At 43.9% G+C, this 27,733-nt stretch overlaps 1 protein-coding gene across 1 annotated transcript in view; it reads left to right on the top strand.

The window, feature by feature from the left end:
* The window catches only part of ryr3 (ryanodine receptor 3), a gene marked incomplete at its 5' end in the record, with an annotated part of 108,795 nt that overhangs the window by 73,696 nt on the left and 7,366 nt on the right, over positions 1-27,733 (top strand). The window contains 43 exon segments of the mRNA XM_084560095.1: positions 102-180; positions 334-423; positions 774-917; positions 1,883-1,945; positions 2,036-2,111; positions 2,215-2,338; positions 2,860-2,975; positions 3,056-3,123; positions 3,201-3,322; positions 3,491-3,540; positions 3,642-3,702; positions 3,844-4,082; positions 9,033-9,114; positions 9,686-9,816; positions 9,909-10,027; positions 10,535-10,733; positions 12,012-12,106; positions 12,343-12,488; positions 12,931-13,018; positions 13,114-13,206; positions 14,701-14,868; positions 15,313-15,372; positions 15,472-15,606; positions 16,781-16,893; positions 17,975-18,071; positions 19,100-19,212; positions 19,308-19,359; positions 19,451-19,507; positions 19,590-19,689; positions 20,019-20,098; positions 20,181-20,257; positions 20,362-20,435; positions 22,550-22,681; positions 22,800-22,888; positions 22,976-23,104; positions 23,218-23,322; positions 24,072-24,153; positions 24,277-25,562; positions 25,649-25,701; positions 25,788-25,950; positions 26,073-26,159; positions 26,979-27,182; positions 27,271-27,401. Coding sequence (XP_084416221.1) covers positions 102-180; positions 334-423; positions 774-917; positions 1,883-1,945; positions 2,036-2,111; positions 2,215-2,338; positions 2,860-2,975; positions 3,056-3,123; positions 3,201-3,322; positions 3,491-3,540; positions 3,642-3,702; positions 3,844-4,082; positions 9,033-9,114; positions 9,686-9,816; positions 9,909-10,027; positions 10,535-10,733; positions 12,012-12,106; positions 12,343-12,488; positions 12,931-13,018; positions 13,114-13,206; positions 14,701-14,868; positions 15,313-15,372; positions 15,472-15,606; positions 16,781-16,893; positions 17,975-18,071; positions 19,100-19,212; positions 19,308-19,359; positions 19,451-19,507; positions 19,590-19,689; positions 20,019-20,098; positions 20,181-20,257; positions 20,362-20,435; positions 22,550-22,681; positions 22,800-22,888; positions 22,976-23,104; positions 23,218-23,322; positions 24,072-24,153; positions 24,277-25,562; positions 25,649-25,701; positions 25,788-25,950; positions 26,073-26,159; positions 26,979-27,182; positions 27,271-27,401 — 5,772 coding nt within the window.

The following is a 27,733-nucleotide window of genomic DNA, read 5'->3' as shown; positions in this document are numbered from 1 at the left end:
AGTGTACAATGTGGAATTTATGTACGCTTTTACTTGCTAAACGTACAAGTAGAATAGACTGAAATAATCATAAATATTTAACCACGATCTCCTCTTTCTAGTATCTCCCTACCTGAAAAACTTGAGTACATTGCCAACAAATATGCCGAGCATTCCCATGAAAAGTGGTCCTCAGAGAAGGTTAGTTCCCTCACTTATTTGTGCATTTTTATTCATGGCAATTTTCATGTAATACTACAGAGAGACATGGACGGGTCAGTGCAGAATGCTAACGAATACTGACTTGCGGTTGTAGTGGACATTTTATGGTACGATCTGAAACTGTTGTTGCAGATGTCAGCGGGCTGGAAGCATGGAGACAATGTGGATGAGCAGGCCAAAGCCCATCCACTTCTGAAACCGTATAAAGCCTTAAGTGAGAAGGTACAGTCTGATTTCTCATTTAAGAAATATATGCTGGGTGATCTTTTACCTGCAGATAAAGGTTTTATCAAACAGCTTCTCTCTGAAGTGTTTGGAAGACAGTAAATAATCATATTAGAATTGCATTTTTGATGTTCAGATGTTTGCAGACTGAAAGCTTGACAAGGCAGGGCTTTTTTAAAAAGGCTAGCAGTACCTGTTTCCTACAATCCTATTAATAAAAAAAAATGAATTCGGATCATCATCTAGAAATTAGTCTGGTATTTTCTCTTGTGTTGAACTGCGACACAGTTATTGTCTTAACATTGTGGACAGAGTGTGTCAGACCTATTTGTGTGTTCAATCCATAGGAGAGAGAAACGTACCGCTGGCCAGTGAGAGAGTCACTGAAGAGCATGTTGTCTATGGGCTGGAACATTGAGAGGACCAAGGAGGGAGAAGCCATGTTCCAGCAACGAGAGAGCGAAAAACAACGAAAGATCTCAGAGTCCCAGGTAACCTTTTTATTTACAGTACAAACCACTTACTATAAAAAACAAAACACCATTTACCTCATTTAGTCAGTACTGATGTCAGAAATGTTTTCCCATTGAGTGAATTCACCAGATTCAGTCTTGGGTGTTTAACTGTGGAGATTTACACATGAATGCAGAGATAGTTTATAATAGGGGCCTGTTAAGAAGAACATGCAAGAATAATACACACAAAACAACACAATAAATCAGTTTTTAAGGACCATGGAGACTCAAAATCTGACTAACTGTAGTAAAGTTTGGTTCTGCATTCATAATTTCACTTAACGATAAAGTTATAGATGTTTATTTCAGCAAATGTCTATTGATTCACTATCTGTTACCTAATGGGCCACGAAATGACTGAGCCTATAGGCCGCTGTTAAAATGATATGAAAGTGCTTGGATTTACAGTATTGAGAACTGGTTGTATGTGGTGACATTCCAGCACAATCCATGTGTGTCCTGGTCTTTCTGCCAGACACAGTAGATGATCTTGCGAATCGGCCCTGTCAGTTATTTGTAAAATAACAATTACACCGCAAAGTACCTACCCTATTTTTCGTAACACAGAGGTACTGTGATAATACTAATCCAGTGTGAATTGGCATCTCTGTGAATTGGGGGTGCGTTTTTACTTTTTCAAGACTTTCGTTTGATTCGCAGTCACTAAAGCTGTCAGAAAGTGTAAAACATCCTCTGGCCTGCAGTGGAATGAAGCGGAAAGTAGCAGAGACATAAGTATTTATAGTAAATTTGAGTGAAACACAGTTTGCTTATCCCGTACGAATGCGCCACATGAAACACAGACGTACAGGAGTAATTTCTGAATCACATGACGTCCCCAGGTGAAACTAATCCCATGCGAACAGGGCTTTTGACTCTGATGCATTTGTCTTTTGCAGTATTCCAGTGTAACTCCTTCTTTGCATTCCTTCTTTTTGTAGGGCAATGGATTCAGTCCTTCTCCAATGGACCTGCATAATGTCATTTTGTCTAGAGAGTTACAGGTTTGTTTTAGTTTGGCTCTTAATAACAGTTTCCAGCACCATAGAGCACATTAAAGTTTGATAAAACCTGCATTTCTCTCGTTCCTGCAGGGCATGGTGGAGGTGGTGGCAGAAAACTACCACAACATCTGGGCCAAGAAGAAGAAAACTGAACTCGTTAGCAAAGGTGTCCCAAATAATTCTCGTGCATTTGAAGGCACACTGCATTTTGGGAGTTGTTTTAAGTTGTGGTGTTTCTGACCATGGTTCTATCTGATCTAACCCACCAGGAGGAGGGACCCACCCGCTGCTGGTTCCCTATGACACCTTGACTGCTAAAGAGAAGTACCGAGACAGAGAGAAGGCCCAGGACCTCTTCAAGTTCCTGCAGATTAGTGGCTACACCATCACAAGGTCGGCCTCTTCTCATTGTCTTTTTCTCTTTAATTGGAATAATAAAGTAAAAGCAATCAGCATATTGTCTCATTAGTTGGTACTAGGTTCAACACTCGTCTGTACTGTATACTGTGCAGAAAAAAAACTTCATCTTTCTAAGTTACCAGTGATTTTGCGCTTAATGCATTTAATGAAAGCATGGCTCAGTCCAAAGCCTCCAGGTATTAAATATTTCACTCAGCGCCTATTACCTTTAGCTAGATAACCCTTTCGTATGTTTCCTGCCACAAAATGTTAATGTAAATGTCAATCAGCTGTCTCGGCTTCCTCAAGTTCAGCTTTGTACCGCCGACTTTGTGTCACCTTTCATCGCTACAATTTCATTTAAAATTCATGGTCTCCTGTCTCCACACCACTGCTAGTTTCCTCCTGTGTGCACCCTCCTCAACGCTCTAGTTCAAATCCTAATCAGACTTTCTTTTGGTAATGTGTTGAAGAAGTCATCGTATTGGAGCCACTTGTGATCTTTTGTCTCTCAGAGGTCTAATGGACATGGAGCAGGACTCGTCATCCATGGAAAAACGCTATGCCTTCAAATTCCTCAAGAGGGTGCTGAAGTATGTTGACTCTGCCCAGGAGTTCATCGCACATCTTGGTGAGTGTGTTGCTTTTTAAACACAGACAGTAAATGTACTTGCTAGCTGACCTTGCTAATCAACATCATCCTTAATCCAGAGGCTATGGCTACCAGTGGAAAGACAGACAAATCACCTCATGACCAGGAAATCAAGTTCTTTGCCAAGGTTGGGAGCACTTCTTGCATCTGAGCCTCTTACACGCTGCTATGGCTTTTACTGAACGTTTAATTTCTCCTCTCCAGGTGCTGCTTCCTCTGATTGATCAAACCTTTAAGAACCACTGTCTCTACTTCCTGTCCACACCTAGCAAGAACCTGAGCAGCTGCGGCTGTGCCTCCAACAAAGAGAAGGAGATGATCACCAGGTACTGTGTAGGAGCAGTAATCACTATAATGAGTTTCTCAGCATTTTTATTTACTCACGTTGTTCAATCTAAGGGTTTCGTGTTTCCATACAACTTTAACTTATTCCCTTCCCCTCAGAAGCCTTTTTCTTCTTCTCTTCTTGAATTCTGTCCTTACCTTTTTTCCAGCCTGTTCTGTAAACTGGCAGCTCTTGTCAGACACAGGATTTCTCTCTTTGGTAAGATTGGCACCGCTTCTGTCTGTGTGTGTGTGTGTGTGTGTGTGCGCGTCTTTGTTTTGAATGCCTTCCAGTACCGACAGTTAATGTCTCTGTTGCAGGAAGCGATTCTGCAATGATGGTGAGCTGTCTGCACATCCTCACTCACTCACTCGACACCAGGTAAGTTCATATTGTCTTTTTTGACAAAGCTCTGTAAAAGGAACATTTACTACCTTAAAAAATTTATATATTAAAACCATGTTACTGTTGTTGTTTTTTTTCTGTATACACACTAATGGTTCCTTTCCCTCCTCCTCCCAGAACAGTGATGAAGTCTGGCTCGGAGCTGGTCAAGGCCGGAGTTAGGGCTTTCTTTGAGAACGCAGCCGAGGACCTGGAGAAGTTGCTGGAGATGCTGAAACTGGGGAAGTTCATGCAGTCCCGTGCCCAGATGAAGAGCGTCACTCAGAGCATCAACTATGTGACCGTGGCTCTGCTGCCCATCCTCACTGCCCTGTTTGACCACATCACAACATATGAGTTTGGGGTGGATCTGCTTTGTGAGTTTCTGTTGACGTTGCCTTCATTTTCTGGATTTTGCTTCATTTGTGTTGCTCTTTTTATTTAACTGGTGGAGGTAGAGCAGAGCGCAGGATTAATTAAATGAAAACTCAAGTGAGTGTGGTGGAAGGGTGGTGAGGTCAACGATATCGCTCTGCGTGGCTCCACTCCCGTACCGCAGTGATCAGACTCTGGCTCCAAAGTCGCAAGATGGCGCCGCCCGTATGCCTCGGAAAATAGCATCAGTTTGGCCAGTGCAAGGAAGTGGTGACGCATTGTCCATATTTATACAGTATATGGTTTAAATCGAGAGTTACGTATGTAACTACGGTTCTATGAATCCTGGATGACCGCCAGAGGCGGTGCTTCAGCACTGAATGTCTCCATCTCGCGCATGCGCAGGTCGAGTGTTTATACCAACAGAGTCACCTGTGACCCCCGATGACACCGGCTAACCTATATCTTCCGGTGACATCAGAGGATCTGTTCCTGCAGAATCTTCTCGCGAAACCACAAGGATTCTGAGTGACAGAACGCTCTGGCGGTCATCCAGGATTCATAGAACCGTAGTTACATACGTAACTCTCGTTCTATTTCATCCTTACTGACCGCCAGAGGCGGTGCTTCAGCACTGGATGACCCATAACGACAAAGTCACGAGGAATGCCAATACATACCTCAATGAGAGGAGGCAGTAGAGGTGGGCAACAGGGCCACACCCAGCGGATGGGGAGTGGCCACATTCACCCGATAGAATCTGGAGAAGGTAGTTGGTGATGCCCACGATGCTGCATCACAGATGTCCTGCAGGGGCACGCCTCTCAGAGCCGCCCATGATGTAGAGACAGCCCTAGTAGAGTGGCACCTCACCCCAGATGGCGGGGGGCGACCACTGTGTCTATATGCCTGGGTAATGACATCCACAACCCAGTGCGACAATCGCTGTTTGGAGAGAGCGCAGCCTTTCCTAGGACCACCATGACAAAGGAACAGCTGTTCTGACCGTCTCATGCTTGCGGTCAAAGATACATAGACTCTCAGAGCCCGCACAGGGCACAACAGTCCTAACCCGTCCTCCCCTGCAGGGGGAATAAACTGTGCCAGGTGGATAGGTCGGTTAAGGTTCGACGATGACAGAACCTTGGGAAGAAAAGCCGTATTCGGCCACAGAGTGACCCCCGAGCCATCTGAGTTCCATCTCAGACATGAATCACTCACAGAGAGAGCATGTAGCTCCCCAACACGCTTCGCTGAAGTGATGGCGAGGAGAAAAGCAGTCTTAGCAGACACCCACTTCAGCTCCGCCTGCGCCAGGGGCTCAAAAGGAGGCAGACACAAAGCGTCCAGCACCAGGGGCAGATCCCATGCTGGAGCTCTCTGTGCCTGTGGGGGTCTTAACCTCAAGGCTCCCTTTAGAAAAAGTGACACGAGTCTTTGGCCCCCCACGGTGTTGCCATCAACCCGGGCATGTCGAGAGGAAATGGCTGCCACGTATACCCTCAGAGTAGCCGGGGACCGTCCGCCATCCAAAAGTGACTGTAAAAACTCCAGAATTTTCGGAATTGTACAGTGCACGGGGTCCTCACCCCTGCTCGAACACCATACAGAAAACAGCCGCCACCTGTTCTCATACTGCAACCGGGTAGAAGGCGCCCTAGCATTCAGTATGGTATGTTGGACAGTGTCCGAACACCCTGTCAGCAGCGGGTCGGGCCCTGCAGTGGCCAAACCCAAAGCTGCAGGCGCTGAGGGTCGGGATGCCAAATCCGGCCCCCTAACTGAGACAGGAGATCCATCCTGTCGGGGAGACGCCAGGGTGAGCTGCGGCAGAGCCTGTGCAGCAGAGGAAACCATGTCCTCCCCGGCCAGAAGGGGGCTACCAACAGCAGCTTGTGGCCCTGCTGGAGGACCCTCTGCAGTACTTGAGGAATCAGAGGGATTGGTGGAAAGGCATAGAGAAGACTCTCCGGCCAATCGTGGGCGAGAGCATCCTGGCCCAGAGGGCTGGTCTCCCCTGTCAAGGAGAACCAGAGGGGGCAATGGGTCGACTCCTCTGTGGCAAAGAGGTCCACCTCTGCCCTGCCAAAAACGTCCCAGATGTTGAGCACCACCTCGGGATGAAGCCGCCACTCCCCCGGCGGAGGCTTGCCACGGGATAGGAAGTCTGCGGTCCGGTTCCGTTCTCCCGGCAAGTACATCGCCCTCATGCTGGCTAGGTGGGGAGCCGCCCACAACAGGAGGTCCCGGGTCACCTGCAACAGCCGTGCTGACCTGGTTCCCCCCTGGTGGTTTATGTGAGAGACGGCTGAGACATTGTCCGTCCGTACTAGCACATGCCTCGCTCTCAGGAACGGAAGAAAAGACTGCAGTGCCATGTGCACTGCCCGAAGCTCCAGCACGTTGATGTGCTCCGAGCGGTCCCGTGCAGGCCACAGCCCGCGAGCTGTCCGGTTCTGCCACACAGCACCCCACCCTGAGAGGGAGGCGTCCGTTGTGACAGTCTCCCGACGGGATGCAATAGAGCCCATGGGCATGCCCCGAAGGAGAAATGACCTCTCCCTCCATGGAGCCAGAGCAAGGAGGCAACGCCGTGACACCTTGAGTTTCCTGTGCCGGTGCCACTTGGCGTCCAAGTGAAAGCTGTTCAGCCACCTCTGAAGGGGACGCAGCGACAGCAACCCTAAGGGGACCACAGTGGCAGCAGCCGTCAGCTTGCCTAAGAGGCGCAAATACAGGACATAGCGCAAACAGCGGCCCTCCCGAAAGAGGAGAAGGAGGCGGATGATGTCGTCCACGCGCCGGGGAGATGGACAGGCCTTCATGGCAACGGCATCCAGAGTCATCCCCAGAAAGAGTGTACTCTGTGAGGGGACCAGGCAGCTCTTCAGAAAATTCACTCTGAGACCGAGCTGGGTCACATGTGAGAGGAGAATCGCCGTGTCCCGGGTCACTTGAGACCGGGATGGCGCGCAAATCAGCCAGTCGTCCAGATACGGCAGAATCTTCATGCCCCGCGACTGCAGGGGTGAGAGGGCTGCCGCCACACACATGGTGAACACCCGTGGAGAAAGGGAGAGGCCGAACGGGAGCACCCTGAACTGAAAATGGCGGCCCTGGAAGGCAAACCGCAGAAAATGTCTGTGGTGTGGTGCTATGGGGACATGAAAGTACGCATCCTTCAGGTCTACCGAAGTAAACCACTCCCCTCTGGCAACGGTACACAGGACCTCTGCAGTGCTGAGCATGTGAAACCGCAAGACCTTGAGGAACCTGTTGAGTCCCCTCAAGTCGAGGACAGGGCGGAGTCCGCCGTCTTTCTTTTCGACAAGAAAGTAAGTCGAATAGAACCCCCCGGGTGATGACAGGGGGTCTACCGGCTCGATGGCACCCTTGTCCAGGAGGGCGGACAACTGCACTGCCCGGGGCATGAAGCTACAGTTCATGCATGGATCCTCCGAAAGCCCCTCCCTCAGGTGTTCAAGGCCAAGGCACGAAGGACACATATCATGACCATCTTCAGGCTGCAGAGAAGCCAGACAGGCCGAGCAAGAGTGGTCACCAAACATGGTGACAACAACTGAGAAAACAACAGATGCTGGGAGAGGGAGCGAACGCACTGCCTTCACCAACAGGTGTTGCAACAAGGGCGACAGCACACGCCTATGCTGGGAGCGGGAGCGAGAGCACTACCTTCACCAGCAAGTCAGCTTGCTGTGCAAAAAAAACAAAACAACCCAAGTAGGCTGAGCGAAAAACGCTGGTAAAACTACTTTTCCAAGGTAATAATATACACCTAAAGTGGGAGCGGGAGCGCACACACTGCCTTCACCACTACAGGGAACAACAACGAAAAACGGGCTACAACTTAGCGGATAACGGCGGTACAAATGTCGGGAGAGGGAGCGAGTACGCTGGCTTCACCAACAAATCAAACTACAACGAAAGACGGGTACAACCAACGGTGTACCGATACACAGGCAATAGGTCAAGCGGGCAACGCAGACCGCTAATGCCCGTAAATAATTACACAAATGTCGGGAGAGGGAGCGAGTACGCTGGCTTCACCAACAAATCAAACTACAACGAAAAACGGGTACAACCAACAGTGTACCGATACACAGCCAACAGGTCAAGCGGGCAACGCGACCGCTAATGCCCGAAAATAATAACACGAGCGTCGGGAGAGGGAGCGAGTATCACGCCGTCACCAACCTTATAACAAACGACTAAAACAAATACTCAAAGGGTGTCCGCGGTAAACCGCAACAAACCTCCCGTCTCAGCTCGTCGCAGCCTTTGGAGGGCGCAGCTCGCAGCTCCGACAACGTTGTCGCAAGGCTACCGGCGACGAAGCAGCAGTGAAGTACACGCTTAGTTCAGCTAGAACTTACTGACATACGTCTACCTGCAAAAGCGAGAAGATGAAAAGGAACAGATCCTCTGATGTCACCGGAAGATATAGGTTAGCCGGTGTCATCGGGGGTCACAGGTGACTCTGTTGGTATAAACACTCGACCTGCGCATGCGCGAGATGGAGACATTCAGTGCTGAAGCACCGCCTCTGGCGGTCAGTAAGGATGAAATAGAAGCACATTTTCATAAATAATAATTCTTCTCATTTCATCAGTCCTGTCATGGCTTCTCTGCAAAACTGTAATTACCTGTAATTAAGGTCTTTTTTTCTCTCTTAATTACTGTAATTAAGAGAGAAAAAAATAAAACTGAATCTGGTGGGGTGTTGAATTAAGGCCATGTAAAGTCCAATGCACCAACAATTGGTACTTTAAAAACAGCCATCTTTACATGTTCATTATGCAAACAATTCATACCCTCACACAGCATGTTTGCCTTTCTTACTAATGACAGTTCACTTTTGATGTGTCTTTATCCTTCTTTTGTGCGTATAGGTATACTGGTGTATAATTGTTGGATGTTTTTCTTTGTTTTAGTGGATGATGTGCAGCTATCGTGCTACAGAATCCTGACGTGTTTCTACTCTCTGGGAACAGGAAAGAACGTCTTTGTGGAGAGGTGAGAGGTTAAACTCTTCTAAGGCAGCGTGAAATAGCAATCAACGCACCGCGTTATGTTCGTCACAGTCAATTAGCTTGAGCTTTTTTCATTAACTCATGTCTGAGACAAATGCACTCAGGGCTTTTTAAATGAATCACTGTTGGTTATGTACTCCAGCTAAAGGTCTCGTCTATGAGAAATAGTACTTGTTGCAAAACGATCAGAAGTTTGATGAAAAATAATCAATTTGGCTATTTTATGAAAATCTAATCAAAGGGAATGTGTTGTAAAATGTTTTTCACATTAACTTCCATTCCCTGACTGGTTGTTACGCGGCCATTTCTAACTTTTAGTAAGCTGGCAAATAACCAGTTGTAAATGGACCACAAACTTTGCTTGCTGTATGGTCTAAAATTAACTTGGTACCACGTAGAGAGCTCTGTGAATCCTTAAAGACAGAGCATTGAAAATTGTCCTCACACAAACCCTAATATATATTTGCTTGCCAACTTCCAAGTGATAAATGTTGCATGTTATTTTTTCTTACTTTAGAACATTATCGTATGTGTATTTGCATGTTTATATTCAGGCATTTGCCAGCTCTGGGGGAGAGCCTGGCAACCCTCGTGGCGGCCATGCCTGTGGCGTTCCTGGAGCCTGATCTGAACGCCCACAACCCTCGCTCTGTCTTCAACACCAAGACCCCCCGAGAGAGAGCCAGTGAGTGTCCTCCTTTAAAACTTGGTCTGTTTGTTCTTTTCCTATTTTCAGAAATATGTTAAATCCAACTGACCGATGATTTTCTTTTGTAGTCCTGAGTATGCCCGACACAGTGGAGGAGATGTGTCCAGAGATGCCTCGTCTTGACAGACTGCTCAAAGATGTCAACGATGTCTCCGAGTCTGGCGCTCGCTACAGTGACATGCCACAGGTCTGAAGTGCAAATTGGGATATTTCAGTGTAGACAAAGAACTGAATTTATGAGATATTTGATTGTGTATTGATATGGTAATTACTGTATGTGTTCTATGTAAGAGACTAAGTTTAATTTTATCTATTTTATGAAGAGACAACTTTATGTAATTTTAAAAAGAGGATATGGTTTTAATTTCTGTGGTGAGCACTGAATACTATTATACGGTTTAATTTAAATGATGTAAAAAAAAAAAAAAAAATCTGACCTTTCCATAAAAATAATATATTAACTGCCCTTATTAGTGTAAAAATCAACTGAACCTTTTAATTTGTGCACATTAAAGTGGGATGTGCCACTGTAGGAATATAAAATTTGAACATCTATCAGATTGACCTTTTAAACTGAAATGTGGCTTCAGGGTGTTGGGAAAAACACACAGATCACACAGAGCTGAGTTTGTTAGAACTTATAATTACTGTTTTCATAAAGTCACATACTACTTTTGGGCCCGGTCTCCTGCAGGTCATTGAGGTAGTCCTTCCTATGCTGTGTAACTACCTGTCCTACTGGTGGGAGAAAGGTCCGGAGAACTCGCCCCCGGATGCCCAGTGCTGCACCATGGTGACCTCTGAACACCTCAGCATCATTCTGGGAAACATCCTCAGGATCCTCAACAACAACCTGGGCATTGATGACGCCCCTTGGATGAAGAGGATTGCAGGTAAGTGCCCGCCTCAGGGCTGTTGGAGAAGTTAATGAATGAGATTGTGGAGGGCTACCGCTGCTCAGATTGCTTTGTTTCCAGGCGCGGAGAGCCAAGGATTGTAACAACTTCTTTGGGGATGTCATTTAGTATTAGATCCTGAGTTTTCTTTCCTCCACAAACACATAAACTATCTTAGTCGACCCTTTTCTCTTTTGTGCATTTATAAACAAGGAAAGAACACTATTTACAGTCATGGAAGCAGTCCAGCTTATTTTTTAAATTTAGTTCAGTTTTATTTGTATACCATCAATAACAATCCAGATTGTCTGAAGACGCCTTATAGAACACAAAGCCTGAAACCTGCAGAGCAAGCATTAGAGCAATTGTGACAAGGAAAAACTGCAGTATTGGTGGAAGAAACATGAAACAGGAAGAAACCTTGAGCAGCTGTGGGGAGGGGGCTGAATAAAACTTACATGCAGGTTAAAAACATGATACAAAGAAGAGTACATGATACATTGCAGATATAAAGGATGGATACAGTCGGTAAAAATTACAGACAATTGAGATGAGAGAGACACAGAGTTAATGACATGCCATTCAGTAGATGCGTATGAATTGTTGGAGAGTAAGAGAGAAGAAAGTAGAGGATGGGTGGGTGCTCCGTGCATCATAGGAAGTCCCCCAGCAGCCTATAGCCATGGTTCAGGTTAGGTTTTAACCCTAACCTTAAAGTAGAAAGGGGGTCTGCATCTTCAACCCAAACCTGTGAGCTGGTTCCATTGAAGACGAGCCTGATAGACGAAGGCTGTCTCCTGTTCTACTTTTCAAAACTCTGGGAATCACAAGGATGCCTGCACTTTAAGAGTGAAGTGTTCTATTAAGTTAATGTGGTACTCTCAAGTGTTTAATATAAGATGGAGCTTGGCCTCGGACCGTTTAATTTAAGTGCAAACTCTGAAAAGTTATACATTTTAGGGTAAGGCCAATTGACATAATTGTCTGCTCAGCACGGTTCCTTTTATATTAATAGGATACTAGTAACATTTCTTTCTGAATTTGATTTGATTTCCTGCTGGTTTTATGTTTATATAATTTATATGAATTTATTCTGTGAGAGGGTGGGTAAGGAAAAAAAAACATCAGAAAATTACTAAAAAACTTGCTACAGTTTCTTGATACTTTGGCAGTCACCACTAGAGTCATTATTCTCCAGGGACACAGAGATGCCTTGATGTTCTTGAAATCATCGGTCCAGGTCAAGGGTATGATTTTCCTCGTCTCTTTCTCCAGTCTACTCTCAGCCAATCATCTGCAAAGCTGGAGCAGATCTGCTGAGAACTCACTTCCTGCCCACACTGGACAAATTGAGGAAGAAGACGGTGAAGGTGAGAGCTTAGAATAAACTGTACCTGGCATTAGCTGTGGTTAGTTGCTGACTCTGATTCAGAACTGCTGAACCTGCAGTCCACATATGAAGCTGTCAGTTCTGGACATTAAAAATGCCTCTTCGTCCTGAGAGGATGGAGATATGGGATTATCCCGCTGGGCCTGAAGGGATGCTGTGTGAAGTCTTTTATATTAATGACGTGAGTACAGAAGATGAGCTGTTGATGTGGTGCAGGTCGTGGCTGAAGAGGAGCTGCTGAAGGCTGACAGTAAAGGAGACAACCAGGAGGCAGAGCTCCTCATCCTGGATGAGTTCGCTGTGCTCTGCAGGGACCTCTACGCTTTCTACCCCATGCTCATTCGTTATGTGGACAACAACAGGTACTATATACATACACACTAATCGGGAGTCAACATATAGTCAATTTGAGGAACTTGTAAACATTTGTAATGCCACTGATGTATTGCTCAACAACGGATTCTCCTTTATCCTTAATTGGAAAAAGATCAACTGCTCGAAAAGCTGGTTAGAGAATTTAATGTTAAACTCAAAAATATAAAGTTTACTATTTGACCACAAAGATCTGGCAAACCTTTTTGGCCTGTTTTACAGATTTCCTTGTTTATTCTGCTTAATATTTGTTTTAATATTTGCATGTTTCTATAAAGTGCATAAACGGCTTGCTTGCTGATTAAAATTTCGAAAAATTTGTGGCATTATCATAGTTTGATGTTTTTGTCCAGTCCTGCACAGTTGTAACTTGATGTTTAATGCACCTCAGTCAAACATGTTTCTGGTTCATGTGTTTGTCCACGTCCAAAGGTCCAGATGGCTGAAGGAGCCGGACGCAGACTCCACCGAGCTCTTCAGGATGGTGGCTGAGATTTTCATCCTGTGGTGCAAGTCGCATGTAAGCCTCGGTGCTCAATCTGTCAGAGTAAAGACATGCGATACGAGGACTATGGTCTATTTAACTTCTGTTTTTGTTTTTTGTCCTGAATGCAGAACTTTAAGCGTGAGGAGCAAAACTTTGTGGTTCAGAATGAGATCAACAACTTGGGTTTCCTGACCGGTGAATGCAAGTCAAAGATGTCCAAGGTAAAGATACGGACTTAGGGCGTTCACTCGTGGCAGAGAAAAACTAAGAAATGCCCCATTTATTCCTGTATTAGTAACTTTTGGAGCTAATTTCAACGTTTGCGGAGGAATAAATGAGCTTGACGCTAGTTGAAACACATTAGAGTCCTTTCACAGAGTTCGTAATGTCTTTCTTTAGCTTTAATGAAGGAGCATTCTGAACCTGCAACCAGAAATACCATCACCATGGCAAGAAATGATCAATTATTTGCTACTGTTCTGATTATTTAGTATCATTTTGATTGTAATGCTTCTTTAAATATAAAATTCGAACATAGTCATTTTCAGTATAGGCAAGAGAAATCTTTCTAAGTGTGACTCTTTCCTTTTGGAAGTGGACCTCCTCATTCTGGGTGACATCTGTCCAGATGTAATAAACCCTGGACATGGACCAGAGTGCATCTCTCACCTCTCTGGATTTAATTTGGTCTTGCTCCTTTCCCCCTTCACTATGTCAGCAGTTTGAAAAAGCACAATCTAAGTTTCCTGGAGGGCTCCTCAAGCTCTCCAGTCACACAGGCCCTGCTAATGTAACTCCTTATATAAGCATTTTTCTCCTGACGTGCTGAACAAGCCGAATATGTAGATGAGAGATGTTCTACAAATCAACCGCATGGGTTCACGCCTCTTAAATTCACTTCTCCATCAAGGGTTTACGATGTATGACATTTCTATCATAGTGAAGTCGGTCATATATCAAGATGTTGACAGCATTTGGTGCAGCAGCCGCTGAGCTACCTGTCACTGTGGGACCTACTCACTTATTTGTTTTGCCCGCGACGCACAGTTGATTTATTTGTACTCTCTTGGTTTTGTGACTCACAGTGCAGAAACGCTCCCAAACATAATTTATGTTCATCGTTTTTGTGAAAGGACTTTGGACCCGTTTCAAGTATTTCATCTTAATCAGTGGTTTGAAGGTCAAACAGTCCTGTTTCCTGATGGCATAGTCATACAAAATTGGATTTTATGGCTAAATAAAATAAACATCTGAGTTTGTTGAGAAAAGAGCAGCAGTTACCTGATTAAAAATGTTTTCAATTATATAAATTGCTTTGGAAATACAAAAAGAATTGCTCTTTATTCTCGTATAATCGATCATAACATTTAAAGATGTGATATACAGTTAAATACAAAACACAATAAACCTTCAACAAAAGATCATCTGTCATGAAAAAGGACAAATTAGATTACTTCAACATGTTTGGTTGGACTTTCTCAGGGAGTGTTACAACCCCAGGCTGAGTAATATGAAGGAAAAAACACCTAAACAAATATAAACAGATAAAACTAATGACAACACTGAGCTTCAAAGCACTATTAGTATTATACATAACAATCTGAAATTATTAAATATACAAAGAAATGCGCACATGAATTCGTTAAAAAGTGTTTCCACATTCCAAGTACCTAAAAGTCTGATAGAATAAACATAACTCCTGTGTCTCTCTACAGTCCGGCGGGGACCAGGAGAGGAAACACAAGCGGCGTCGTGGTGAGTACTACTCCATTCAAACCTCCCTGATCGTGGCTGCCCTGAAGAAGATGCTTCCCATCGGCCTCAACATGTGCACCCCTGGAGACCAGGAGCTCATCTCTTTGGCCAAGATACGCTACAGTCTGGTGAGCTAACGAAACAGGACCTGGTACAAAGAAGTTTAGATTAATATTAACAAGTTTAATCAACAGTATGCTGATTTTGTTTGAGATGGAGACTCTTTTTCTATACAGGCTCCAGCATGTACACGTTCCCCTTTATTCATCTTCAGATTGCCGCCTCTTGCTGTGACTATTTTTATTATGAGTCTATTTCAGCAGCTCAGTCATCTTACAATGGAAATGTGTTTTATGTCCACTCTTCTTCCAGGCCGTTATGATTTATTTACATTACAGAACTTCTATTTCTTTATGTGTTGGTATTTCCAAAAAATGTTCAGACATTCAAATCACTCTCTCTCTCTTCGATACAGAAGACTAAAGAGATAAATGTGCACAAACATCCTGACTGTTCATGTTTCAATATCTAGTAAAGGTGTGGTTATGATTTTTCCATGTTTCCCTCCATAGAAAGACACAGATGATGAGGTGAAGGAGCACTTGCGTCAGAATCTCCATCTTCAGGACAAGGTAAAATTATGTTCTGAAATTCAGTTGTTGTTAATTGTTAATGCTGTAAAGAATAATTTTCTGTAGTTTACATATTGATCGATTGTTTCGCTGCTACAGTCTGAAGACCCGGCTGTTCAGTGGCAGATGAACCTTTACAAAGACGTTGTGGTGAAGAGTGAGGAACCGGCAAACTCAGAACACACAGTGGACAGAGTCCAGAGCATCTCAGCTGCAGTCTTCCACCTGGAGCAGGTTAGAAAACACTCATGTGTGCTCACATAGCAACAATACATCAGGTCATTAAACTCATACTGAAAAAACAATTAGCTCGATGTTATTAAGACATAGAACTAGAGTAGGAAGATATTACAGTAATCCCAAAAAAGGTAACTCAATTTAAAAGATAATACAGCGAAAACAAATTAAACACAACGTGTTTCAAGTAAAAGAAAAAACATTTATTCACTCTATACATGATTGTATATTCTATGTTTTTAGGTGAAAACCATAGACTGTATAATTATGGACAACATGTCCCCACTTTCTTGCATTGGTCAATCTGACGCTATTTTCCCGGGGATACGGTCGGCGCCATCTTGCGACTTTGGAGCCAGAGGCTGCGCAGTCCGGTCCGAGAGTGGAGACACGTGGATGGTTGACCCCCGACCACACTTCCTCTAGACTCACTCGCGTTTCGTTTAATTAATACTACGCTCTGCTCTACCTCCACCAGTTACAAGGAAATGTTGGATTATACTGTACTTATTTATAAAAAATGTTTGCACAACTCTCACGGTCCCATGGGACCGCTTTACAGAGCGGTTGGCATGGAAACTGGTAGTCGCCATTATATTACATGCTGTTTCCATAGCATCAAATAACTAACTAAAATGAAACTTGTACAAAAACTTGACACTTGAACATGCATCAACATTATATTAACTACCTAAAATGACAGAAACCGTCCTTGAAAAAAAGGATTTGTCATGTATTTTAGTGTTTTAGTTTGGCCCGAACCCGATCCACTAACATGGAGGAGGTGGAGCTTGTGACCTATACTGCAGCCAGTCACCAGGGGGAGCTCTACTTGATTTGACTACACTTTAAAGGAGCACAGTAAAGTAAGAACAGTAAAGTAAAAGTGAAGAAGAGGAAAATGGCCACCACGTGTTCCCACGGACCAAAATTAAGTCTTTAAATGTCAATGTAAACAGTCCAGCACACAAATACATTCATTATTTGTATACAAGATTTTAAAAACTAGAAAAGCTAGAAATTACAATTTGTTTTGCCATTTTCGATGAGATTGCTCAATAATGCAAATAATAGTTAGTTGTTAGACAATAGGATATTAGACAATCTACAGATCTAGATGAAAAGCTACACACAACATTCATCGTGTCATTTTGCAACTCTTACTCCTCAGGTGGAGCAGCCTCTGAGGAACAAGAAGTGTGTGATGCAGAAGCTGCTGTCCAAACAGCGTAAGCGTGCTGTGGTTGCTTGTTTCCGCATGGCTCCTCTCTACAATCTCCCCAGGTGAGTCTTTTGTCTTTTACCCGCCACACTTGTCCGTTTAAACAATCTAACCGTATATAACAAACAGTCAGTGGCGGTGGCGGGTGGGTCATTATTTTCTTGACTGTGTGCCCATGTAAACTCCTCATCACCCCCCCCTCTCTAATGACATTTTCTCCTCTGTGTTGTTTTCTTGCATAACACTACCTCACCCTCCCTCAGATACAAAAATAATAATTACTTCCTGAACGGCTATCGGGAGGTTTGGCTGGAAAGGGCGTTCAAAGCCTCCAGCTTTGACCGCCTGTTCTCCCTGCTGACGGTAAAGTGAAACTATGGGGCGAATGCTTCATCTGTTCAACCCCTCACCTCCCCCTTCATCCACCAGGCTGTGGACTGATCGCTGCCTAGCAACCAACTCTTCTTCCTGCACTGTTGATTCTGATTGGTCAGCTAGAATGAGCCCGAGAATTGACTGAGACACACTTATTTGGAAAGTGGAAAATGCAGTGAAAGCTGCCGGCCTCTTGTTTCATTTCAGGTGAACTCTGAAGGAAGCAGTGACGAAAGGAAAGAAGAAGACAGAAAGAAAGAAATCTATCAAATAGAGTCCTGACTTTGATAACTTGATTAGCTGGTTTACAACATTATGCCAATATGTTTTTATGTCATTTTGCCTTCTACTATTATGATGATTTAGAGATTTGTTTTTATCTGCAAAAGGCTGTGCAGTTTTACAACACGTCTGTGCTTCTTTGTGAAGGAAAATATAGAAATCTATTTAATAGATCCGCTGATATGTTGGAAAACTGCACACCCTCCCCTAAAGTGTGCATGCTCCTATAATGAATTTTCTGACCTGATGAAAATAACTGCAGAGTTTTTAGAGACCAAACATGACCAGTCAGAAGAGCCAGTGGATCCCACATTGCCCAATCACCACCCTGCCTGAAAATGCACTTCCTGTAACCCCTTCCTCCCCCCCTACATCTTTCCTTCCTGTCTCCTCCAAAAACTCACCAGAACCCGCCCTAATGCCACTGTACCTCCCTCCCCACTCCCCTTCATTCCTCTCCACCTCCCCTCACCTCCCCCTCCCCAGGCATCGTGCTATCAACTTCTTCATCCCGGCCTATCAGAGACTTTGGATAGAGGCAGAGGAGTACTCCTTTGAGGAGAAGCTAGTTCAGGATCTGGCAGTAAGTACTGGGCTCACCTTGCCCTCTCCCCGCGTGCCCTGCGTTGGCACCCCTCTGCCAGTCCTGTCTGCCGAATGCTTCTTTAGCGCCGTGCCCGTTGAGCCGTGGGAGCGCGCCCGGGTGGGGACCTCACCCAAAGCAACCAGAGGCCCCCGCCCTAGGCGTGCAAAGCCCTTCAAACAGAGATCCGTCAGGGGTCAGAGGCTGCATGACCAACTCAGGAGACACAGGGCCATCTCCGGCGCTCGCAGCTCTAGAAAAGCAGGCTTTGCCGTTCTGACAGCAGTGGTAAGGAGGGCCTTTCGCTCCAGTAGGAGACTGTTACTAGCTGTTGGCTGTCAGATCTGGACCCAACCCATCAGTTGTCTTTTCGCTGTACTCTGTAAGTCTGTAGTGTGTGTGAAGGTGACATTACAGTGCGTTCTGTGGCCGTGGCGTCAGTGGCATGCTCGCGTAGTCATGTGAAGATCACATTTCATATTAGATATCTGTATGCAGATGTGCAGCAAGTTCATCAAAACAATTAAAAGTTGTCATTGCTTTAGACACAACAGCCCCTTGTATCAGGTTTTCTTGTACGAAGACAGTTTTTTTTTTCTCTTCACCGGATTAGTTCGGTTTCGAAAAGATTTATGTAGTTGTGGTAGTCTTTATTTGTCAGGCTCCTTCACCGTCAGGATCATTTTTCATGTTCGAAGTCATACCACCAAATGGCTTACTGCTTGCATCTGTTTGCCGTAACATGCATGTTTCTGGGAACTTGTTCCAACACTGTCCACATCCACTCTTAACGTCCTCGTCCTGTCCTGTCCACGGACCACCGGGCCAAAAACTCATCTGCATGCCGGTGCTAGATGAATGTTAATAACTCATTGAACTGTTTTTGACAAATGTTTTAGTGAAAGTACATTTGTGAAGATAAAAAAAAATTAAACAAAATGCTGAGGAATTAAAGCTGCCGTGGGATGAATGGTAAGCAGATGAGGTTTGGGCAGAGCTAACTGTTAGCTTCTCTGACACTCCTGCAGAAAACCCCAATGAAGATTGTGGAGGAGGAGGAAGAGGAGGTGGCTGAGGTCCAGCCTGACCCCCTCCATCAGCTCATCCTCCACTTCAGCCACAACGCTCTGACAGAGAGAAGGTGAGACTCCTAAATGACGGAACATGACAGCATTTTAAATTGTGTGCTTATAGAAAACAATCTTAATTATTTCTCTCATTTCTCTTTTTTTTCAGTCACTTGGAAGTAGATCCTTTGTATATTGCGTATGCAGACATGATGGCAAAGGTAATGTTCTTCACGCATTATCAATATATAGTTCTGGCAAATAATTTAAATGAAGCGCAATACTTTGAGTGACGGCTGCTTGTGTTCTCAGAGCTGTGCAGAGGATGAAGAAGAAGAAGAGGAAGAAGGGAAAGAAAAGACATTTGAGGTTCCTTTGGCTTTCTAGCAACGGGTGTCCGACTTTTAACATGCTTCCTTTTGTCGGTTACTGTAATGCGTTTGCTCCTCAGGAAAAGGAGATGGAGAAGCAGAAGATCCTGTATCAGCAGGCGAGGCTGCATGCCCGTGGGGCCGCAGAAATGGTGCTGCAGATGATCAGCGCCAGTAAAGGTAATAAGGACCCGATGATCTACAGCAGTGAAGAGGTGCTCTGCTACACTTTCAGGGACATTTAAAGGGAATTATACTCCTTTAACCTTTACAATCGTTTACAGACACTTAAAGCTGACAGATAACTGTGGTCAGACATATCTAAAACCAAGGCAAGTGGACTTGTTTTGAGGTTTCTCGATGATATTTCACCATCGTCCAAGCACCCTGACACACAAACGCGCAAATTGCCACTTTTGTCTCGGTTTATAACTTCGTCTAATATCACGTCAAGGTTCTTTATCCATGTATCAAATCAAGACTTTCAGCTTTTGCGTTTGTGCCTTCAGGTCGTCTGGGCTCTATGGTGACCTGCACCCTCAAACTGGGCATCTCTATCCTGAATGGAGGCAATGTGCATGTTCAGCAGGTGAGGTCATTCAGCTTTAACTCGTATGTGTACAATGCACAGGATTTTAATTTTTTTTTAAGCTCTGGTTCTCTTGTCACAGAAAATGCTTGATTACTTGAAAGAAAAAAGGGATGCAGGCTTTTTCAAGAGTCTCTCAGGACTGATGCAGTCTTGCAGGTAGGCACTGTGACGTTACCCTCACTGGGAAAAAAAATAAATAAATGCGAAAAACAAATCGATAGCAGGTTGCTCAGATTTGACTTTTGTGTTTCCTCTGCTAGCGTCCTGGACTTGAATGCATTTGAGAGGCAGAACAAAGCAGAAGGACTTGGCATGGTGACAGAGGAAGGTTCAAGTAAGTGAAGAGAAGTCTTATTTGATTATGTGATTTTTTTTCTCCCTCTTGTTTTCTCTTGAAGTTCAGTCGATTCCCACTGTCGTTGAACCTGATTACAAAACAGCACATACTATAATTTTCCCCCCTCCCCAATCAAATGCTGAACCATGACAACGTCGGCGCCTATTAAAAGCCTTTAATCAATGCTCGTTCCTAATTAGTAGTTTCTGTTTGGCCTTTGAAACAATCAAAATTTCATTGCTTTCAATGTAAATTTTGATTAATGCAGATAGTTTGTTGCTTGTGCTGAAGTCTTGAAGTCACAGAAATCGTCAGTGTGGTGTCTATTACATGTTTTTTTTGGAGTAGACAAAGGAGTACGTTGTGCAAATCGTTCTTTCTGACTTCCTGGCAGCTATCTTTTTATTTTTTTGGCGTTATCGAGGTTATTTACGTAGGCCGTAAGCAGTTAAGATTTAATGGTGAATTATGAGATTCATTAGCGATGAGAACCAGTCTTCTCCCTTGGGTCTAGACGTGGGTGGTGGTGGTGATTAGGAGAAGAGAATACTAGAGATCCTTATACGCGATTGGACTGGAGTGGACTTTAAGGAGCTCAACCTGAATGTGAAGACAGGAGGAGCACGGGGTAGAGGAGGGTTGTTAAAGCAGAGAAGAACATAATTAAAGTTTGACAGCAGTGACACGACTGGCTGATTGAGATTGTGGAGAAATCTAAATGGCTTAACTGAAAACCCCTATAGTCGGCTGATACGAACCGAAGGAAAGAGAGAGTTGTGAGTGAGTGAGAATAACATAGTCTTCGCTGTGCTTCCTAAAACATTCACTCTTAACAGGACATGGTCCAGCATTAAAACAAAGCCCTCTCATCCCTCTCTAACTTTCAGCACTTTTCACGTAATGCTTTTCACGTCAAACTATGTCAGTCTTCTCATCATTCAGTCCTCTGCTAAACATTTCCACTGAGTTCTGTGTTTAACAATTCACTGTTACTACTCGTGTCTCTGTTAATGTTATGAACCATGACTGTAATTCTTATTTGGTACTCATCTTGTTAAGACGCAGCCTAGACACAAGATCAGGCCTGAGATTTTTCTTTTACCCTTGTCTGAAACAAATTTCCTTTTAACTGCATGTCTGTGTTTTTCACTCCTAGCTGATATATTCATATCTCTTCGTACTGTAACTCAATGTCCTCTCTTTTTGCTTATGTCTTCGTGTATTGTTTGTCTCCTTCTTGTCATTTTTTTAAAAAACCCATCGATGGCAGTCCACACTGAGCGGGGTAAATAGCAAATTTAGATCATGCTGATATGGCTATGCTTCCACCCTGAATGTCCCCTCCATATCTGTGGCCATACTCCCTGCTTCACTTTATTTCCAGCTCTCCCCTAGATTTCTGTAGGGACACAATGTGCATGCCGAATATTAGCGTACAAAGAGTTGATCTCCAGAATCCATTGCCTGACATTTTGTGTGATACTTGTTCCCATTTCCTTCATGTTAACATTTACTAATGCAAATCCTATGACTGATGCTCAGATATGTCGTTCTAAGGCTATCAGTGCCACCTCCCTAGGGTTTGACTGAAGGGCTGTGGACTCTTCCACAGCCTAAGCAAAGCTTTGTCTTGCTTTGGACTTGGGGCCTATTTCACAAAGCTGGTCATGATACATACGTCTAACTTTCACATGACTTTTTGTCTGCTCTCATACTGTATATGTTCTCTGCTCATTTTGTATAGCTCTGTTGACTGGTCTGTGTGGTGACTTATGTGACCACATCTTTCTGCTGCTTTTTTTCTGTAACGATGAACCCATCGTCAGGCCCCACTCAGGCCTGCATGTGAAAGTTATCAGGTTTCCTCCAGCTTATGGAAATGTCCTATTGTTTCACTGTTGTTTTAATATAAGAGCATTTAACCCCCCTCCCCCCAAAAATAAATAAATAAATAAATAAAAAGCACTTTGGATTCAGGTTTGAACCTGCAATCTAAAGGCACCGATATTCTGAAATATTTTGAACATGAAACCTGTCCTGCTTGCCTCATGTTAATTGCTTTTGAGGGGAGTTTCACACATTGTTACACCTCCTCGTGTTGAGCAAATAAGGACTTTCCTGCTGGGGCTTATCTGTGTTCACCAAATATATTTTCTCCCAAGGCTCCAAGGTGCTACAGAATGACGAGTTTACTAAAGATCTTTTCCGGTTTTTGCAACTTCTGTGCGAGGGGCACAACGGAGGTAGGTCGCATTTTTTTTTGTGTGCTTATTAAAGTCATGCATTGGCACATTTTATTGTTTGCATAATTTTATTTTATTTGTCCACACAGATGATAAGATTTTTTTTTTCTTCTGTCAGATTTCCAGAATTTCCTACGAACTCAGACTGGAAACACAACCACAGTCAACATCATTATCAGCACTGTGGACTATCTGCTCCGTCTTCAGGTGACTGCCTCCATCTAAATGAATCGTCATCATTTTCTAATTCCCTGTTAATTTAACCACTGATCTGTTGAGAATCCTCCTCTTTAGGAATCCATCAGTGACTTCTACTGGTACTACTCTGGAAAAGATGTCATTGATGAAACTGGAAAGGTGAACTTCTCCAAAGCTTTATCTGTGGCCAAGCAGATATTCAACTCACTCACTGAGTACATTCAGGTAAGAAGCTGATCCCTCAGTCAACAGATTTGGACACTTGTTTACTTTGCAATGTCTTTTCTCAAATATATTATAATGCATGTTTTTTTTTTTGTCATCTCTCTTTTCTACAGGGCCCGTGCATTGGGAACCAGCAGAGTTTAGCCCACAGCAGACTGTGGGATGCAGTCGTCGGCTTCTTGCATGTATTTGCAAACATGCAGATGAAACTCTCTCAGGTAAGTTATAAACACATTCAGATGTTTTACTTAGAAATTTCTGTCTTTATTTCAGTATTTAAAGTTGCGTGCTTTTAACTTTTATCAGGGATTGTTTGGGTAAGAATTGACTGATAGTAGAATCTACCGAATCCATATACACTGATCAGGCAAAACATTATAACCACCTTCCTAATATTGTGTAGGTCTACCTTGTGTCTCCTAAACAGTTGTGACTCATCAGAGAATGAACATGGGCCTTCTGATTGTGTCCTGTGGTGTCTGGAAACAGAATGTTGTTAGTGGGGGCCTTTGGGTTGAGGGGAGGGGCCTCTGTGGATCATACTTGATCTAGTGAATTTGGAGGCCAGGTCAACACCTTGTGTTTTTGAGTTGTTCCTAAACCGTTTTTGTGTGTGTGTCTGTGTCAGGCTGCATCCTGCTGGGGATGGCTGCTGCCATCAAGGAGTGTCATTGCTATGGGGTGGGGGTGTCTGGTCTGGTCTAGGTGGGTGGTACATGTCTAAGTAACATCCACACGAATGCCAGGTCCAGAAGTTTCCCAGTAGAATATTGAATTGTCACAAGATGATCAATGTTATTCACTTCTCCTGTCAGTGGTTTTAATGTTATGCCTGATCAGTGTATTCTGTTGTTTTCATATGAATATTCATCAGGATGAAAATAAATGTGCCTTAAACAACTTGGAGATTTTGCCTGAGAAAACTCCCTCAGAACAAAAACCTTAAGAGTTTTTAATCTCCTTGTAGGATTCCAGTCAGATTGAGCTGTTGAAGGAGCTGATGGATTTACAGAAGGACATGGTTGTCATGTTGCTGTCTCTGCTTGAGGGTAAGACCCTGAAAGGCTAAAGGATAAAGTAATTCTTAGGATGTCTAAGATTTAATTAAATATGCAGATTAAGTTTGCGTACTGTTTTAGTAGATGATGCATTGTTTTTGTATGTAATTAAAGGTAATGTTGTGAATGGAACAATCGGAAAGCAGATGGTTGACACCCTGGTGGAGTCTTCTAGCAATGTGGAGATGATCCTCAAGTTCTTTGACATGTTCCTGAAGTTAAAGGACCTCACAACCTCTGACAGCTTCAAGGAGTATGACCCTGAGTTTAAGGGCATCATTTCTAAGAAGGAGTTCCAGAAGTCCATGGAGAACCAGAAGCAGTATAGCCAGTCAGAGATTGAGTTCCTGCTCTCGTGCGCAGAGGCCGACGAGAACGACATGTTCAATTACAAAGAGTTTGTCGAGCGATTCCACGAGCCGGCCAAAGACATTGGCTTCAACGTGGCGGTGCTGCTCACCAATCTGTCTGAGCACATGCCCCACGACTCCCGACTCGCCACCTTCTTAGATCTGGCTGAAAGCGTGCTCAGCTACTTTGAGCCTTACCTGGGTCGCATTGAAATCATGGGCAGCGCCAAGCGAATCGAGAGGGTTTACTTTGAGATCAGCGAGTCGAGCCGCGAGCAGTGGGAGAAGCCGCAGGTCAAAGAGTCCAAGCGTCAGTTCATCTTTGACGTGGTGAACGAGGGCACAGAGAGCGAGAAGATGGAGATGTTTGTCAATTTCTGCGAGGACACCATCTTTGAGATGCAGCTGGCCTCGCAGATCTCCGAGCCGGACGTGGTCGAACAGCCTGAAGAGGAGGAACAGGAAGAAGGACACAGCCTCCTGGATGAGCTGGCCGGAGAGGAAGAAGGCGCTCTGGAGTCGGCCTCCGCCTTCACCACTGCATGTCGCTCGGTGAAGAAGAAGATTGCACACGTTCGCGAGATGTTTTCTGTTAAAAGCGTACGCAAGCAGTTCAAGAAAATAAAGAAACTCAGCATCAAGGAGATAATCACCGGCTTCTTCTCCTTCTTCTGGATGCTCTTCATCGGCTTCTTTAAGGGAATCTACAGCCTCATCTTTGGGTTCTTCCACCTCATCTGGTCCTCCATGTTTGGCGGCGGGCTAGTTGAGGGAGCCAAGAACATTAAGGTGACAGACATCCTCGGAAACATGCCGGACCCGACCCAGTTTGGTATCCATGGAGACGTGATAGAAGGAGAGAAAGTGGAGGCTATAGAGTCAACAGGAAGCTTAGACAAAGCCATGGCACCGGCAGGGGACATCGCGGAGGTCGACATGATGTTGGAGATGCTGACGATGCCTAAAAAAGAAGGAGGTAAACATGTGGAGCCTGGCCTGGGTGATGTTTCTGAGCTGAGCGCTGAGTCCTCCACCGCTGACCAAAAGAAGGTCTGTAGTCACAAAAATGCTTTTAAACCTCATTGTCACTTTCACATCCAGTCTTGTCTCATAAACATGTGTTTCATGTGTCGCAGAAAGCTGCTGCCAAGCCTGTCGAGACCCCCGAGAGTGAACCAGAGAAAGCAGAGTAAGTAGATTAATCAAGAGGAAAACCAACCGCAATAACACAGAGTAAAATGACGTTTAAAGTAAAAACAAATGTGACTTATACAGCACAGAGAAACGGGAGAAGGAGGATAAACCAAAGGAGGAGGCAGCTAAGGAGCCAGTGGCAGAGGAGAAGCCCAAGACCAAATCGAGTCACCCTAAAGAGGCGGCGCCTGCCTTTATGTCCAGTGTCTTTGCTGTTCTGGACGTCTATATGAACAAGATGCTGGTGAGCCGTCACAGTATTCCACATTTACTCATGTTAAGGGTTATTATTCATGTTGTTAATCTAAAACTTGGACCCTGACTTTCAAAGCAGTTGTCCTTACTCTTATTTAATATTTCTTACAGAACTACTTGGCTCGCAACTTCTACAACCTCCGTTTCCTGGCTCTGTTTGTGTGTTTTGCCATCAACTTCATTCTGCTCTTCTACAAGGTAACAAAAGTAGAGCAAAAACAAAAGAATCGTTCATTTTCTCCCTCTGCCGTAAAAATACTTTAAAGGCTACAGTTTGAATACCTTTTTTTTTTTAATGTATCCAACATTATGTATGTATCCACCTACTGTATGTATATGCTCTCCAGCTATGTGAATGCATCTATATGTCCCCTATACATCATCGCATCTCTTATATAATTTACATCATTTATGTGGTATTCTTATTTTATTTTTGTTTTGCTATGCCACTGACGTCACATGCATAAGATGTCTGAAAATGCAAAATGTTCTACTGTCACACACCAGAGATGAAAGAAATAAAAACTTGAATTACAAAAAAAAAATACTTTAAAGGCATGAAAAGAAGAGATAAATTAGCGAGTCACTTTAAAATAAAACAAAAGGTTTTGACATTCGCTTTCACATATCAGATTTATGTTTTGATTTCACACCATTTTTTGTCTCCAGTGGGACAGAAGATTCATCTCGCAAGATACAAGCTAGCTGAGAAATCATAAAATGACTGTCTTCCATTGGACAAAAGCTCTTATCTGCTCAAAAACTCTTATTAAATATCATTTAAACTAAATCAAGCAGATGTGAAGTTGAGGTTAAATGAAAATAAATCTCTTCAAAAAAGCTTTCAATTGCAGCCAACATGTCATGTTTGTGCCTTATATCCTCATAGACCATAAACAGTAACTGAAGCATGTAATAGAAACTAAAGTACAAAAAATTGATTAAAAAAACGAATGTAAATTTGACATAAATGGAACCAAATATTGATTGTATTTACTGTATGTTATTTCTCGTTAGGTCACCGGTGAAGCTGAAGAAGAGGCCGATGATGATAACCAGTGGGGCGGAGATGAGGAGGATAACGACGAGAACACGCTCTTTGACATGGATGAGTTTGTGCTTCAGGAGAGCACCGGCTACATGGCGCCAACGCTGCGCTTCCTGGCTATATTCCACACCGTCATCTCCCTCCTCTGTCTGGTCGGCTACTACTGTCTGAAGGTGGGGACGACGCCCGTCGCTCTTTCGATAACTCTCGACAATGCAGGTGTTTCAAGCTCAGTTACCCGTGTTAATGTTTGGCCTTTAGGTTCCTCTGGTGGTTTTCAAGAGGGAGAAGGAGATTGCCAGGAAGCTTGAGTTTGACGGCCTGTACATCACTGAGCAGCCGTCTGACGATGACATTAAAGGCCAGTGGGATCGGCTCGTCATTAACACCCCGTGAGTCACTGGCCTCGTTCACACCGTAAACATGGACACACATTTATCTGGATCACTGACATTTATTTCCCTACCAACACAGTTTATCCAACATAACTGTCTCTTCATCCTTTTTGTTCTGCATGGTGTCTGAATATCATCAAAAAACTATTTTAATAGCTAATTTATCATTTTAAATATTTGCAACTATCTCTATCCCATGTCATGATGAACTGAATCTCTTGATTGGATAAAATATTAATTTGGAAGAATATTTTCTCATTGAATTGTTGACGTTTTAATTAATAAATATAGTCATTCAGAATAATTAGACGTGAGCGGCCTACGCCGTT

The sequence above is a fragment of the Chelon labrosus genome (genome assembly GCF_963514085.1).
Source record: "Chelon labrosus genome assembly, chromosome: 14".
NCBI lineage: Eukaryota > Metazoa > Chordata > Actinopteri > Mugiliformes > Mugilidae > Chelon > Chelon labrosus.
Note: the sequence above shows the minus strand (reverse complement) of the source record. Positions and strands in the feature narration are given on the sequence as shown.